Raw genomic sequence first — 16,503 nt, forward strand, 5'->3', positions numbered from 1 at the left:
AACATCTCATAATTTTTGCACACAGATCATTTCCACGTATTTATTCATTTTTCTAGAAAAGCAAGCTTTGAAGCGGATGGCAGAAGAAATATTTTAATTTTTGCTGAATGATTTCTGACAGCGTATTACAACCATAGCTGATATTGTTGACGGTACAAATAGAAACCTTAGAGAAAATTAACCGTAAGTCATGAGCAATGTTTCAGAGACAAGAAGTGAGCAGAGTTGGTCAGGGAACAAGCAGATGTCAAGGAGATCTCAGTCAAAACCAAGAAAAAATGTGCATGGGCAGGCCATGTGGCATGGAGGCAATTTAACAGCTAGTCATTAAGATTAACAGACTGGATTCCAAGAGAAGGCAAATGCAAAAAGGGGAGGCAGGAAATTAGGTTAGCAGATGAGATTAAAAAGTTTCCAGGTACAGTCGAACCACGATATATCGAACGGCGCGGCGATTGCGAAATAGTTCGATATATCTAGAATTCAATATAAAGAAAAAAGTGCGTCAACAGCTTGCTGAAAACAACCAACGAACCGTTCAAGCGTGGTGCAGTAAATACTCACTTGAAGATTCAAGCATAGTATTTATTGTGTTGGTTTAAAATATTGAAAAAGAGTAGCCTGCTTTTTGTTGGCCATGGCGTGTTTGACGACTGCGTCTTCAATATAGACCAGGCGATTCATAAGTGATAGGCTGGTGCCTTCAATCGCACTGCAGTGACGGCGCGCAAGGGCCAAGGCAGCTACGACCTCAGCTGATGTCGGGAGCGGGGCACCATCAGCGCTTGTGGGATCCACCTCGGCAGAGTTTTCATTTGGCTGCTCAGCAGTAGCTTCGGCGACAATCTCCACATCCGTGAGCTCCGACGTTCGGAGTTGTGCCTGTCGCGCACCACAGCGCGCGACAGGCCTAACTCCAATCGCACGAACACTGCGAGCCCAACTACCGATGCCTGCCGATGCTACGGGGGAGGAGCTTGCAACAAGTGCGCAGTGTGCACACCAGCTTGCAACAAGTGCGCAACAAGTGCACACCATAGAGACTGCAACGACTGCAAGCTGCAAGGCTGCGGCGTGAGTCCGGGTGTAAAGCGCGCACATGGCGCGCCCATGCTGGCTCTCCCTTTCCCTTTCCCGGCGGCAGCGCGAGCCGCGTCCGAGACAGTCGTCTGCGTCCTTTCCTTCCTATACTTTCCTCCTCAATCGTTACCTCCCACTCCCCCTTCCCCCGCGCGAAGCCGTGTCGGTGCCTTCGTATTGAAAGACAATAACAGCTCCGCGCTTTTCTCTTCACTTTCCTCATTCAAGAACCTTTACCGCAAGGCTGCGGCGCGCGTACGCCGCTACGTTAAAGTGGTGCTCTCGGCGCCATCGATGTGTGCAGCATTCGTAAATGCCCGCCGCTCTACCACTACTTTCGAGAGTTGCGGGAAAGCTCGCCGGCTGTCAATGAAGCGCGGGCGGTTTGGGGTGGCTGAGTTCGATATATCCATTATATGTCAAACTTTGTTCGAAATAAAAAATCAATAATGCATGCGATTTCCCGCGTGATATAGGAACCGTTCGATATAGGCAATAATTCGATATATCCGTGTTCGATATATTGAGGTTTTACAGTATAATGCGGCTGCAGCAAACACAGGACTGGGTTTATTGATGAAACATGGGAGAGGTTGTTGCCCTGCAGTAGGCGTAGTCAGGCTGACGATGGTGATGACGTGCACTACGCCATTAAGTCTCGCTCACCGGGACCCAACTTCATTTGGTGCTGTCTGGACGGAGCTTGACACACGCACAATGAAAAAAAGAGAAAGAGAGCAAGTACCTTGGCGACGAGGAGGACGGCCTGCACGTCGTCCTTGTGGATGTCCAACCGGGAGGTGAGCTTGATGCTGTCATCGACCTCGCTGACGGTGCTGCTCACGGTGGCTGTACTGTCCACGCCGGGCAGGTCTAGGTAGCGCAGCTGCCATGTCACCTGTCCCCCGTCTTCGTGGCCCGGCCCTTCCTCCACTTCAAAGAGCCAGTTGAGCACCTCTTCCCCACTGCGCAGCAAGGCGATAGGGAGGCCTCGCAAATCACCAACAAAACTTACCGCAAGAACCAGGTGCAACTAATTAGTGCTGTGCTATTAATTTCAAAGTTTGGATTACTCTCGAGAAAAATAGGTATTGCGCTCAAAGGACGATCCAGAGGAAAAGACTTGTTTGTCAGTTCATGGGCTCACTTTGTCCCTGTCCTTTATAGCTATTTTTGTCAAACAATGAATAAACTAGCTGGGCAATAAACAATAAACACTGCTGATTTATGTACTGAATGCTAACTCGCACTCATATCACCAGAAGCTTGAAAGTTGAGCTTGTTGGTACAATTTGTTGTAAGTGTAAGTAAACAGAACACTGCGCAACTGCTGGCACGTAATAGCACAAGATTTCTCTGGAACTACATATACAATTGAACCCCTTTATAAGAAACATGAACCTAGAAGCCTTTCTTGTTTTTTACATGAGGTGTCTCTTGAAATCAGGGTGCCATGCTTCCAATTTGAGTTCAAACCTTACTTTAGGATAGCCACGGTGGTGTCTCTTATACCCCAAGTGTTTCTTCAGATAAGTGTCTCTTACGAAGGGACCCATCGAATATTGTGTAGAAAATGACGAGTGACATTATCATCATTAGGTTAAGATCAGATCAGAACGCAGAAAAAAGAGGAGGTCAATGATGGCCTTCGACATTAAACTTCTAATAGACAATCCACCAGGTCTTGAAGATGAGTGCCCGCCGAAGATGACAGGTTGCCATCCTAACAAGTCTTCACAGTAATGGGTACAATGGCCTGCAGATAGCAAAACAAAGCCAGCTAGTCACTCACAATGAAACAGAAGGAAGACCACGAGGACACTGAGGAAAGCCTGTTGTACTGATCGTAGCCTGTGCTCTTCGAGAAATCTGCATACATCAGGGTTGAAGGAAATGCCGATCATATGCCTTCTTTCATCCATGAGGAAAATTACCAAGACAGCATCAAAGTCAAAAGCGGGAAAGCTCACATTAATGCAGAGGAAGAAGGCTGATGATACCAAGGCGAATGCAGACAGGACCAACGAAAAAACTCGAGAGAACTTCTCAGAAATAGCTCCTGCAGACCCTCGTAGAACACAGAACATTATCTGTTTTCACATAAACAAAAAAATTGCCCACAGCTTCCCTCGGGGGAACACCGAGGAGGATGCGGAGCATATAATTGGTTAACGGGGTGTTAAAGTGCGACTTACTTCGGTCGATGGCTAAATTGGTTAACGTGGTTGTGAAATGGGGTGTCAAATTGCGACTTACTTGGGCGGATGGCTAAATTGGTTAACGTGGTTGTAGGAGGGGGTGTTAAATGAGTGAACACGTACACACGTATGCGAAAGGATGGCGCTGGTCGAAGGGACGTCGATCATTGTGTTTGTGGATTCGTTGGAATTCATTTTGCCGCGACCTTGGACGTCGACGCGCCGTACAAACCAACCGACGAGCGGCAACTGAGCGAGCGAGCGCCGACCTTGAGTATATAGACAGCACGACGGCGCATGCACTGTCAGCTGTTGAATGTTCTCGGAGGAGAAGCGCACGCGCGGCACAGATGGAGACGGCGCGACAGCGCATGTGCTGTCGAATGTTCGAGAAGCGGTGCGGACGGCGCGGACGGCGCACTACAAGGCGCGAGTATAAGATGCTTCCGCATCTAAAACTGCTCATCGACCGCACCAGTCCCTCAAGGGGAACATGCCTGGGAGTGGAACAAACATCTGAAGCACCGCTGGAAGACCAAGCACTGGTGAAGAGTCCCACTGACCTACATGGATTGACTGGGACCTTCTACACGTACTCATGAACAAAAGGCGTGTACTTAGAAACTGAGTGTAGTAGTGTTCTCCATCGTCACTCACTACTGTCGGGGTGCGGAGGGTGTTGAATATTGTGCAGAAGACGACGAGTGACATTATCATATTTAGGATAAGATCAAATGAGAGCAAGGAATAAAGAAGAGGTCAACGGTGGGCTTCGCCATGGGGACACCGGCTCATCCTTTCCTCAACATTTTGGTGCCGTAAAACCTCGGAGTAAGGGCCTATGGAGGTAGACAGGGTGGACTTTCACGACTTCTCCACCGCATCTGTAGCCAAGAGGACTTTTGTTGAAGCCACCGGTGGATTAATCTCATGTGCGAGGCCTAACCCTGCTAGTGACCCAGATCGTAGAGCGTAACATGTTGACGACGCCCGGTGTTACATCATGCGATGCTTTGTGACATATAGCACAGTGACGCCTTCTTCAATGCATGGTGTAGCCGGCCAGTGATTTTCTACTTTTCCCGACACTAGACGGGATTATGGAGGCCCTAATCGAAGGTGTAGTCACGTACAAAAGAACGTCATGGAAGCCATCACCGGCATTGAAAGTCTCCTGCATATGGATCGCCCTCCAATATTGCCCGGAGCTTCATCATGCGATGATTTGTGACGGATAGCACTGTGACCCCTTCTTCACTTCGTGGCATAGCCGGCCACTCATTTTCTACATTTCCTGACAGTGAACTGGATTGCGGAGGCCCTGATTGAAAGGCGTAGTCATGTACGAAAGGCCATCATGAAAACGATCGCCAGCGTCGAAAGTCTCCTGCATATGGATGGCTTACCAATAAAGTGAGTAGACGAGTTTTCACAAAATTTTGACTTACGAGTAGAGGAATTTCACAGAAATTGACAAGGAGGTAGAAGATGCAGTTCCCATTGATCATTTACAAGCAGAGATGAAGGAAGGCGACGATTATATTGACCAGATTATTCGAGGGAAAGTTATAGCAGAGTACAATATTGAAGACGCATTAAAAACTCCGCAACCTGATCTGGCATCAATAAAAGAGTGGATTAGAACAGAAGCGAAAGGAAAAATGGGCTCCTCATCTATAGCACTAAGACCTAGCCAATGCTTCCTCAATGGTGATCTCGTCGCACAGACATTTGATGACTCGACTTCACAGCGAATAGATGAACACACTGAAAATTGTCAGACAAGCTTTCCCTCTGCAGAAAGTGCAATCTCGGAGATCAGCACCGAAGAAAAACTTCAGAGGCTAGAGTCCCCTTCCAGGACTTTAGAAGTCTCATCTAGCGGCTGCACCAGTGAAGTGAACGATACGATAGCATCAGCTACTCAGGTGTACCTGGTGGGAGAGGCCTGTATGAAAAAAAAAAAAAATCAGAAAGCGTTCAAACTTCTAATAGACGATCCATCAAATCTTAGAGATGAGTGCCCGCCGAAGATGACAGGTTGCCATTCTAATAAGTCTTCACAGTAATGGGTACAATGGCCTGCAGATAGCAAAACAAAGCCAGCTAGTGACTCGCAATGAAACGGAAGGAAGACCACGAGGACACTGAAGAAAGCCTGTTGTACTGATCGTAGCCTATGCTCTTCGAGAAATCTGCATACATCAGGGTTGAAGAAAATGCCGATCATATGCCTTCTTTCATCCAAGAGGAAAATTACCGAGACAATGTCAAAGTCAAAAGCGGGAAAGCTCAGATTAATGCAAAGGAAGGAGGCCGATGATACCAAGGCGACTGCAGACAGGACCAACAAAAAAACTCGAGAAATAGCTCCTGCTGGCCCTCGTGGAACACCGAACATTATCGATTTTCACATGAACAAAACTGCTCATAGACCGCACCAGTCCATCAAAGGGAACACGTTTAAAGGCACAAGAGTGGAACAAACGTCGGAAGCACCGCTGGAAGACCAAGCACTGGTGAAGAGTCCGACTGACTTGCATGGATTGACTCGGACCTAACACAAGAACTCATGAACAAAAAGTGTGTACTTAGAAACTGTGTGTGTTAGTTTTCTCCGTCATCACTCACCACTGTTGGGGCATGGAAGATGTTGAATATTGTGTAGAAGACGACAACTGACACTATCATCACTAGGTTAAAATCAGATCAGAATGTAGAAAAAAAAATGGTCAACGATGGGCTTCGACATGAGACGGCGGCTCGTCCTTTTGTCCACAGAGCCCAACTGAACATGCGAAAACTGAGAACAGGAAAAGGCAGTGACCTGAAATTTTATGTTATATCCTGCGGCTGTATGCTGGTACTGTTCGAAATATAAACAATTCTGAGGCAATGCAAGAACTACTGAACACGTGAGACAGTTCAGGCATTTGTGATTCACAAGAGAAGTACACCCTATGTTAGCATGCCATTTATCAACTGTATGGACAAAGAACCTTGATATCTTAGTGGCATGAGTTCGTAATCGAGTGCTGCATGTGTGCACTTTAGTGTCCCTTAATACATACTGCTTAATTACAAGGCATTGTAAGTGATGAATTTTTATGCTTTTGTGCTTCAGTTTGTTGCACATATATGGTCTTCAGATAAACTCTTGCTGTTAGTCTGCAACTACATTTTTGCAGTTTTGTTCTGTCACCTAGCAGTTCTATAAATTAAAAGGGAAGCTGGCAATGTTTAAGTACATCTTGGTACATACTTGGCGGTATAATACCAAAGCGCATATTTGAATTTTTTAAGTGCCACAGATGAACCATACAGCAGTGGCATCTCTGAGCGTTGACAAATCGAACCAACACTCTTGGAAACAGATTTTTTAGTCATTGATAATAGAATAATTTCTTGATTTGATTGATTAATTGATATGTGGGGTTTAACGTCCCAAAACCACTATATGATTATGAGAGACGCCGTAGTGGAGGGCTCCGGAAATTTAGACCACCTGGGGTTCTTTAACGTGCACCCAAATCTGAGCACACGGGCCTACAACATTTCCGCCTCCATCGGAAATGCAGCCACCGCAGCCGGGATTAGAATAATTTCTTGTACAGCTAGGCTGTCTTACTCATCAGTTACACGGATTACCATAAAAATATCAAAAAGAAGGCGGCACGTACGTCTATAGAAAGATATGTACTATGTATTAGGTGAACTTTCAAACATTATGAAAGACAGAGCTGTTAGCCTCAAAGCTAAAATCGACCAGCAGTGGCTTTTCTTGTAGTGCAAGACATAGCCCTCGCAAAAAATATGAAAAAAAAATGTGCTAAATTCTTTTGATCTATAGTGGTGGCATATATATTTTGAAGAATCTCATTAAGAGTCAAATGAAGAAATATTAGAACCTAAGCTCTTAAAGCTCGAGGTAGAATGTGGTATGCCTGCAAAAAACCCTTTTTGCCGTTTGTTATAACGCGTCGCTGCTTATCAGTCACGCCCACAGGCGCAGACAACCCACGTTGCTGCCGTGCGAACTTTTCCCGCTGCACAAGCCAAGTGCAAGTGACGAAAGGCCCGCACTTCTACTGGGAGTGTTACGGCCAACCTTGCCATTAGTTCTGGCACTGTAGTTCAGACATTCTTGCATGGTCTATAACATGCTATGGCTCAACTTTACTCTGTCTACGCCAAGACAGACCTCGTATCAGCCAAGAAGGCCACATTAAGGCCGAATAGTTTTGCTGTTTCGTAGAAGGACCCTGAAATCATTTTGACGATTTCGTGTAAACACATTGAGTCGGTAAAGCAAGTCCTAAAAATAATTTGAAGTCTCTGCATCAACTGTGCAATTTATTACATGATTTTAAACATGTAAGTAACTGCAGGTTGCAGTGGCTCAACCAAACGAGTTTTCAACTTCTCATGCCTTTCACACCTAGATTCAGTACCAGTAGCAACTGGTCACTGATCTTATAGGATATCTCAGTCTATGTCACAGAACCTCCTCTTGGCAGCGAGTATCGTCTGCTTGTGTACAACATGCTCTATGTTGATGTGAACTGAGTGTTAGTATTCGTCTAAAAGTTTCTTTTCTTGGACACAAGAAATTGACCTAGCTGTGTACATCTCTAGCGATCAATGACTTTTAAAGCTGTGACGTGTAACTTTTTTGAGGAATCTGGTGAGCAGAATCACTTCAGCTCATTGCTGCAGTGATTGTCGCACTATCGCTGTGCGATCAATGCTAAGCTCCATGAATCTACCGCTGTAACTTTCTGCCGCTGTAACTTCACCTCTCCAGACACAACAACATTGCTCGAGTTTATGACTACCAGTGATTGTTTTCGAATGTGTTTGGGTTCGCATGCCTTAGCAGCTCGTCACCGTACAGGAAAATAGAATAAGGTCAGCTCGTAGTGCTGCGGCACCTGCTGGAACAGATATCAACCTCTTCACGATCTCATTGCTGTTGCCAGACGGCGTGTGTATTGCTGGGCACACTTCTCTATGGCCTCTGAGATTGCCCACAACCAGTCAGTGTGCAATATCGGAGGCGCTGACTAGGTGAAGCTCAAACCATCGAGTGCACTCATGAGAGCGCTGCGATGGCCAGCGATGCCAACATGTCTCATGAGTTGAGGAAGGCAAGGGTGAAAAGGAGGGTGTAGATAGAATTGTCTGTAACATACCTGTTACATGGTGTGTCACTAATTTGTGGTGTGTATGATTTGATGATGCGCTAGCTTATACACTGACAAGACTTACCGTTTCAGGGTCTCTTTAGTCTTTACAAGAATAGTGTCAACTTGTCTTTTTTCATTTTAAGCTATAAGTGAGATCAGGTTGGTTTAAGGTTCAGTTTGTGGGGTTCAACGTGCCAAACTTTGAGAGACGCCGTGGTTAATGGTTACAAATAATTTGGACCACCTGGGGTGCTCAGACGTGCACAAACATCACACAGTAGTTGGGGCTCTAGCGTTTGACTTCCATCAAAATGCGACTGCCATGATAAGCACCCAATCAGCGTCTTTCATATAAGCACATAAAAAAGGTCCATCCTGAATGTTCTTTCGAAAGAAAAGTCCGAAAACTAAAACTGTGTTGTTTTGGCCATATCGTGTGGGCTGGCGGTTCAAAGAAACAAAAGTTGATGCTAGGCAAAGCGAACGGTAGGAGCACAAGTCTGCCAATGCGCAAGACACTAATTATAAGGTATTCTTCATGCCATACGAAAACGTCCAAGCGGCTTGGAGGGTTTGTACTAATCGAACTCACTGGTCTTCATATAATTACGGTGTCCACAAGAGTTATAAGTGACACCTAAGGACAACAACATGAATCTTTTTCTTGACAATCTTCAGACCTTTCGGGCAGGGCAGTGTCCTCGCTGAGGCGAGTGACAGTCACAGTTGCAGACGTCTGCTTAGAGTTGGTGTCCACTGCAACGTTCCATGCCTGCTTGGCTGTTGGTTGCACCTGAAGAATCCTCAGCCCAGGTTTGACTTTTGCCCTGTCAAGAGAGAGTACAGATAACACCCCTATTAGTTCTCTTATTGCTTGCATTCCCAAACTCTTGTTGCCTGCATATAACCCACTCTCCGGCCATAACACTGAACTTTCTGTATCTGGGATGACTGCCAGTTAAGCTTGTTGCTATAAGTTCATGATGAAACAAGCGCCAATATGTACAAAGACTTAGGAAAGTCACAGCCCAGACAACACTCGACGACCTGAGGTCGTCCTCATATGGTACAAACGTCCTCGGCAGTTTCAGGACGTCCTCATTTGGTCCTCTAGTCGACACTTGCAGGATTATCCCCAAAATGCCCCTTTGAGACCTTTTTAAGGACGAAGAATTGTCCTGATATCGTCTGCTCGAGGACGTTTTGAGGATATGCATGTTTCGTAGGTGCATGCAGCTTTCGCAATTCGTGTTTGGTTAATTTTCTGGCTGTTAACGAATAAGTCCACGGGATTTCGTATGCCTACTTTCGAGTCATAATAGTAAAGTACTTCTCGATCATTAAAATGAGATAGTTACACGAGGAAGCACTTCAAGCCAACACGAGAAAGACGTGTTCTTTTATTTATTATTTATTTATTTACTTTGTAAGTGATCGTAGGCCAAACTTTCTGCCTGCACGTTTTCGTTGGTCGTGATCTACCGCCGACGTGCATACGGAATTATATCGCACTGACTGTGGTCTGACCCGTTTCCCCAATGAACGCACGTGCGGCAGACCAAGTTTGGTGCGAGTATAAACGGTGTCGGCTCCAAAATGAATGCAGGCGTGAAAAGTGTGAATAGCGAGCACGTTATTCTCGAGTGTCCAGTGTTGCAATGCCGCACGGTCCCATCGAGCAGACGACAACTGACCATGCTGACGACTGGGCTGGCCTAGGTTATCGTGAATAGAGCAGCATTGGAACTAGAACGCTGTGGGAAAACGAATGGGCGACTGAAGTTGTGGTGGTGCTAACAAAAAAAAAGCAGTACCTTAATGCGGTCACCATGCGCAGTCAAGGTGCTTTTAAATCTGGATGTCTACGACACTGTTTACCCATTTTAAAGTGACGCAACTATCATCATCATCATTATGGGCCTGCAGTAAGTCAAGTCGAGTCATTGGTCGAGTCAACATTCCAATACAACACTTCTCGCCATAGAGGAAGCTTCTCGCAGAAGCCCTCAAAGAATCGTAAGCATGCCAGGTGAGTGTCTTCTGTTAAATTTTCATATTGAAGTTGTAAGCCGCAAAGGTAAATAAATAAAAAAAAGAGAGGACAGTTGATTTTCAGCCTCGCGCTGTATATCTTTACTGCTTATTCATGTATGTATGTACAAACCAACTGACTAGCCTAACAACGTGTTCTGGTGGTGGGTGTTCTTTGGTCTAGCCACCATTCTACTGTGCTCTGTGCTGTTCAAGATGGCTGAGAGCGCGGATCGCAAATTTCGGCGTGAAATTAATCGGCGCGTCAATGCTAGTTTTCAGCTTATTGACAGTGAGGCCGATGTCATAAATGACACGCGGTACGTTGACCGAGATTCCCGCAACGCCGAAAGAGAGAGCGACTTGCCCTCCGAGGCTTGTGCGGTCGACCTCGAAGACGGCCATCGTCGCCTTTGTGTTCATGACAGAGAACGGCCTTCGGCACACTCCTCGATCGTTCCAGAAACGGATGTGCCCCAAGGACACGTTTTGATTTCTGGCGACGCGTGCTACCCCAGCGGCTGCAGTGTTTCTGTGCCTCACGATCACACAGACTTCGAACGGCGTGCCTTCCATGACAGCAGCGCTGCGGCTTCGACTTCGGCGACCTCGCAGGTGAGGCAGAGGGATTCTTTCGAATTGGCACCGACTGGGAGTAACGAAGAGCAAGTTTGTGAACGCGGCAGTGTGGACAGCTTGCTGGCCTTTCGTGAGAGACTGCAAGCGTGGGCCTTACAATCTCGCGCATCGCACACTTCAGTTACATCGCTCTTGAGAGTACTACAGTCCCACGAATGCTTCAGCGCGCTCCCTTCAACTGCAAGGGCATTGTTACAGACGCCCAAGAAGTGCCTGGAAGTGTTGCAGCTGGCCGGCGGGAAATACCATCATTTCGGCCTCAGTGCAGGCCTACAGCGAGTGCTGCAAGATTGTGCAGAACTACCAAAACGTTTTGTCTTATAGCTGTGCCAGTCGTAAGCAGCATAATTGCTTATTTGCAATTTCGGAACAATGTACTAACTGTAGTTGCTTTATCAAGTGTAAATACCTGATGTCTCAGAAAAATTGAAGCGAAGGTGCCACAATTAATACTTTTAATTCATAAACAACTGTTGTCGCCTATTTAGTGTAGAGAACATGCCTCTTGATCACAGTGGAAATGAGGACTGTGTGTCACTTTGATGGCGATGAGCACGCTTTTACCCCATAAATGAAGAGTTATATTTTAAACATTTTTTTTTTGCTTTCGTTGGGAAAGTGATAGTGGCATCACTTTGCTGCAAAAACTATGGCAACTGTTATATGTATGGTCTGGTCACACATTGTTTCAGTGCTTAAAACATTAAAGTATCTGTTTCTGCTTATTCTATTTTTCACAAATTCACTTAATAACCTAACTTTCAACAATTTTTCTGAACTTATTCCAAGTTTTTGTTGAAAACTAGGTTGTAAATATATGGGTACACTGAATCACAGCACGCAATGAAGGTGCTTCATCTCAGTGTCAACTCTGCATGCGTATTCAGGTCCTAAAAAGGCATCACTGAGCATGCTAACAAAATAACTGAAGCCATGTAGGCACAAATTTCTAAAACCGACAATAATGTGCAGAGAAGCCATAAACAACTGTGTGCTTGTTTTGCTGTGTTTAGTAGCACTTCTCATTTTCAATGTTATCTCAGCTTTTGCCATTTTATATGTTGCAATTCAGCGCTATTACTTCATGAACACGTCTTTACAGAATACGTGCGTCAACTCATGCGAATTTCGCAAACTATCCTGATGAGGCTAGAGCAGCTGGGACGACAGGTTGATGCCATGCAGCAGCACCTTTTCAACACAACAGTGAGGCTTCAAGATGAGACAAATGATGATGTGGTTTTGACACCGGTCAAGGATATTGACCGATTTCTAAGTCTTGAGGGGAGACTTGCTGCTGATGGCAACATTAAGCTAAAGCTTGTACGTCATTCATTATATTTTTCTATAATTTTTTTTTCTAGTCACTGCATTAAGCTACTCTTCTAAAAAAAATAATGACCTCAAAACTGTACAGATACAGCAGCTTGCTGGCCTTGGTGGCTCAACTTTTGGGGCAGCAGCCAGGAGGATGCTGGAGCTTCTGCTAAGCCTTGAGGTTGCTGTGCAGTTCAGCTGGGCAGGCCAAAAAGGCAAAAGGAAGTTTGTGGATCTAGGTGTCACAGATGTCATTTGCAGTGAGTAATTTGTTTCACAACACCATGTGCTGCAAGAGCCGTGTTTGAGTACAGACATTTCTAAGTCTGTTATCCACATTATCTTTCATTTGAAGTCAATAGCAAAAGAACAATCTTTTCATGAAAGCATTAAATTTTTTAGGATGCTTGCTAATTAAAATTATGTGCTTAAACATGGAAAATTTTTAGCATGAAATATCTGTTGTCAGTAAGAAACCCTGCAGCTTCTTCAAGCACACTAGTATACTTGCATGGCACACATACGCAAGCATTCACTACTTGCAGAAGTTATTATCAGGTAGCACTACTAGGCATTCTTAACTGTAGTGGAAATCTTATGTACAGATGAAAACTAACAGATGGAAGCTCATAGTGATCACTGAGGATCTCTAAACAGGAATAAGTACCTAAGACAAGCTGGTCAACATTTTCATACATGGACGTATTTTCGTCAAAGGCGCCTCATCATTCTTTGCATGCTAGGTTTCAAAAAAGTTACAATGATGTCTTCTTCGTGGTGTTCTTCTTGTAATGCAACACATAGTGTCAATGTCAGTACTCTTGAAATTAACATGGGGAAGGATGGCAAGGACCTTTAGTGATGATGTGCCCACCTATCAAAATGTCGATCATGCTGACTAGAGGTACTTCTTCAAACAACCTATGTAGCATTATATTAATGTATTATGTTTGTGTAATTCCTGTTTTATGAACTTTGTACTTTTTCAGAGGCCGTGAGGCGAAATTTTCCGGAAACAAAAAAAAATGACATCGAGTGTGTGATTAAAGTGTGGCTTCGGCATGCTGGGGAAAAGCTCCAGAAGCAGCGCTTAAGAACTTCTCGCACTCACCATGAGGGTGAGTTTTATTATCTGTGCTGTTGAAGCTATCATAACATATGATACTTTTGCTGTTATAGTTTAAATAATTTTCTTGCCTTACTCGAATTTTGATGTGTATGCAAGCATGAACTATATAAATCATTTTCACCATTATATAATGGCTAGTTCGTACCTGCACATTATGGTAATATAATTTTCATTTTATGCTTTCAAATCTGGCATGCTGTTATTGTCTTAATATTCTTATTGATACTCTAAATTCACTTGTGCTTCAAGATATACTGCTTTCTATTACTACAGAATGTCTTCAAAGTGTCGCGTTGTCAAGCCCATCGGATGAAGACCTCTGAAGGCACAGGGCAAGAAGTCTCATCTAGTGAAAACTGCCAAGTTTCATTCCTGAAAATAAACATGTTTTCTGTGCATTGCTGTTTTTATTGCTATACTTGAAGAAATTGTTACTGAAACCTCACAGGCAGTGCTTTAAAGAGTGTGCATGTTCAGGCACTTTTGATTGATCAGTTGTCATTTCAGCGCTCCAAAAGAAGAATTAGAGCAACTTTTCGTAAGGTCTGATGAGTGCCTAGGTCTTGTATGCTTCGTCCTCAAAAAGTACTAGACTCATCATAATGTGCTCTTTTCTGGATGCCCTGAGGACGATCTGAGGCCGGACAAACGGACTGGTTTAGGACCACTTGAGGTTCATTTGAGGGCTTCCTCAGGTCATACTTTCGTACGGTGTAGGTCATCCTCAGGACAACCTCAGGTTGTCGGAGCGTTGTCTGGGAGGACGAAGTGCTTAATAGTAACTAAAAATTTTTATTTTGGAAAGAACACTCCTATATAAGTATAACGCACATGCACATCACCACAAACCACTCCTGTTATCACGAAAAGCGTGAGTCAACGAAAGACCACTCCCATGACCGATGGCATACAACCGGAAAAATCCGCGTTCAGCCCCCCTCCCCTCTAAGACCATTCCGGTACGAGCGCGTTAGTAAATGTTTTGAAAACTTTTTAAGAAAAATGGGTGCGGCCTAGAGTATACCTTTGAATTGCTAAAAGAACAATGTATTCGGTTTGTTGACCTAGAAATTAAGTTGCGTCCTTTTCACGCGTAATCGATGTGTCACCCCAGATCCAAATTACCTTTGCCAAGCTACCATTCGGCACATTCGAAGACAGTAAGGAATGCGATCGCAACTTCGTGCATCAAAGCCCCCCTCACGAAATCGTGCGTATATTCCATGAATGAGAGCGTTTCCACGCACATTGAGTGCTTGAGGGGAGCTGGTTATCCAGATGAATGTCTCCTATTGGCTGGTGAAAAGAATCGCTGAGAAGTGAAGAAAACAATAAGCAGCACATAAGAAGGGTACAGACAAGTTGAGGGTTAAAAAGAGCGGACGGTGGTCATCCCTAATCTGCCTAACATTTCACAACAGTAGAGAAAAGTTGCATTAAGGTATGGGGTGTGGGTTGCTTTTTTTCAGCCAAAAACAAATTGTCGAACATTTGCTTGGCAGTAGAAACGTTAGCCAAAAAGAAAAAACATGGAGAAAGCAGATGGATGTAACATGAAACAAGGTCGGAGGTACGATGAGTGCAAAAAAAGATCTCGTGTGTGGAATTCTTTTCACATGTGGAAAGAAATACGTCAAACAGGTCCTTGCCTAAATGTGCAATTCCGTGAACATGAGAGTTCACTAAAGGGGGCCCATACTCGCACTTAGCGATGCACTGCAAGGAGTGCACTTGCCAACCAAAACTTTCCGACACAGAAATAACTGACAAGCACAAGAAGCGGACGACAAGAAACATAATGGAAGTGTTTGGAAATAAGAAAGGAGGTCACAAGTGCGCCAGCCAGGCATCTGTTCAGATCATGTATTTCCCTTTTTGAACATAACATGACTCGGTGCACTTTTTTTTTTTAGGGGAGAGTGGGATAGTGGTGCTTTATCACATGTTTTTTTTCAGATGTATGCCATATCGGTTATGGGAGGGGTCTTTCGTTGATTCACGCTGTTTGTGATAATGGAGGTGGTTTGTGGTAACTTGCATACATGTTATGCATATATAGAAGTGTTCTTTTCGAAATAAAGGAGGAGGAGGAGGAATGAAAGAGAAAGGACAGGGAGGTTAGCCAGTTCTTTTTGAAATAAAAAATTTTTATTTTCGAAATAAAAATTTTCAATTGCTAGTAGGCACTCCATCCTGTGTCGCTTCTGGCCCTTTCTAAATCTTTGTACATATTGGCGCTTGTTTCGTCACCAACTTTCTGTATGTTTCGTGCAGGTTATATGCAAAAAAATATGCTATTCTTGTAAATTTGCTCTCTCCAACTCCCGTTTATTCAGACACTCAGACAATCAATGTCAGGTACAAACGCCCACTTGGAAACTACATTCTTGTCAAGCCACTGAACCTAATACAATATGTCACTCAGGTTTCAAAAAAAGGTGCGTGTTTCTTTACTGCCATGTATTATGGAGAGAGAGAGAGCATTCGGTTTGCCCACCTGATCGTGAAGGAGTGCAGTGGGTAGGCCGGATTGGGGCGTACGAGTAGTGGCACGTACACCTTGGACCGCGGGTAGACCGGCCCCTGGGGCACTAGCAGACATACAACACCATCACCACCACTTAGTTCCTCGTAACTGCCATGTGCCACGGACAGTGGAAGCCGCCCCAGAGACAAGCCTGCCCCGCTACTGGGCACCGACCCCGTCGACAGTCGCAGAGATTGACCCTGGCATTCCTGAGAGATGCTGCTCCGTACGAGGGCATACCTAGGCAAAAGAAAAATTAGAGTAAGGAGACGAATTTTCGCGCATGCTCCAGTCACATGAAAGCACGATTCTGACCTGAGAATACGGAATATGAAGTTTTCACTGTGAGAATAAGCATGAACAAAACCGATAGGGATGAAAAAATATAAACGGGAC

General features: G+C 44.7%; 2 protein-coding genes across 2 annotated transcripts in view; one reads left to right on the forward strand and one right to left on the reverse strand.

Annotated features, from left to right (window-relative positions):
* LOC142804106 (transmembrane protein 132E-like) overlaps window positions 1-16,503 on the reverse strand; it is a 79,608-nt gene that overhangs the window by 49,425 nt on the left and 13,680 nt on the right. Inside the window, exons 4-6 of the mRNA XM_075890683.1 lie at window positions 16,078-16,347; window positions 9,145-9,291; window positions 1,826-2,045 (exon numbers count right to left, since the gene is read on the reverse strand). Coding sequence (XP_075746798.1) covers window positions 1,826-2,045; window positions 9,145-9,291; window positions 16,078-16,347 — 637 coding nt within the window. The remainder of the gene's footprint in view (window positions 1-1,825; window positions 2,046-9,144; window positions 9,292-16,077; window positions 16,348-16,503) is intronic.
* LOC119180322 (uncharacterized) lies at window positions 11,423-13,978 on the forward strand. The gene is made up of 4 exons (XM_075890684.1): window positions 11,423-12,457; window positions 12,552-12,711; window positions 13,441-13,569; window positions 13,854-13,978. Exons 1-4 carry the CDS (start codon window positions 12,254-12,256, stop codon window positions 13,901-13,903), a joined length of 543 nt encoding a protein of 180 aa, XP_075746799.1. The 5' UTR covers window positions 11,423-12,253; the 3' UTR covers window positions 13,904-13,978.

This window comes from Rhipicephalus microplus, chromosome 3 (genome assembly GCF_043290135.1).
Source record: "Rhipicephalus microplus isolate Deutch F79 chromosome 3, USDA_Rmic, whole genome shotgun sequence".
NCBI lineage: Eukaryota > Metazoa > Arthropoda > Arachnida > Ixodida > Ixodidae > Rhipicephalus > Rhipicephalus microplus.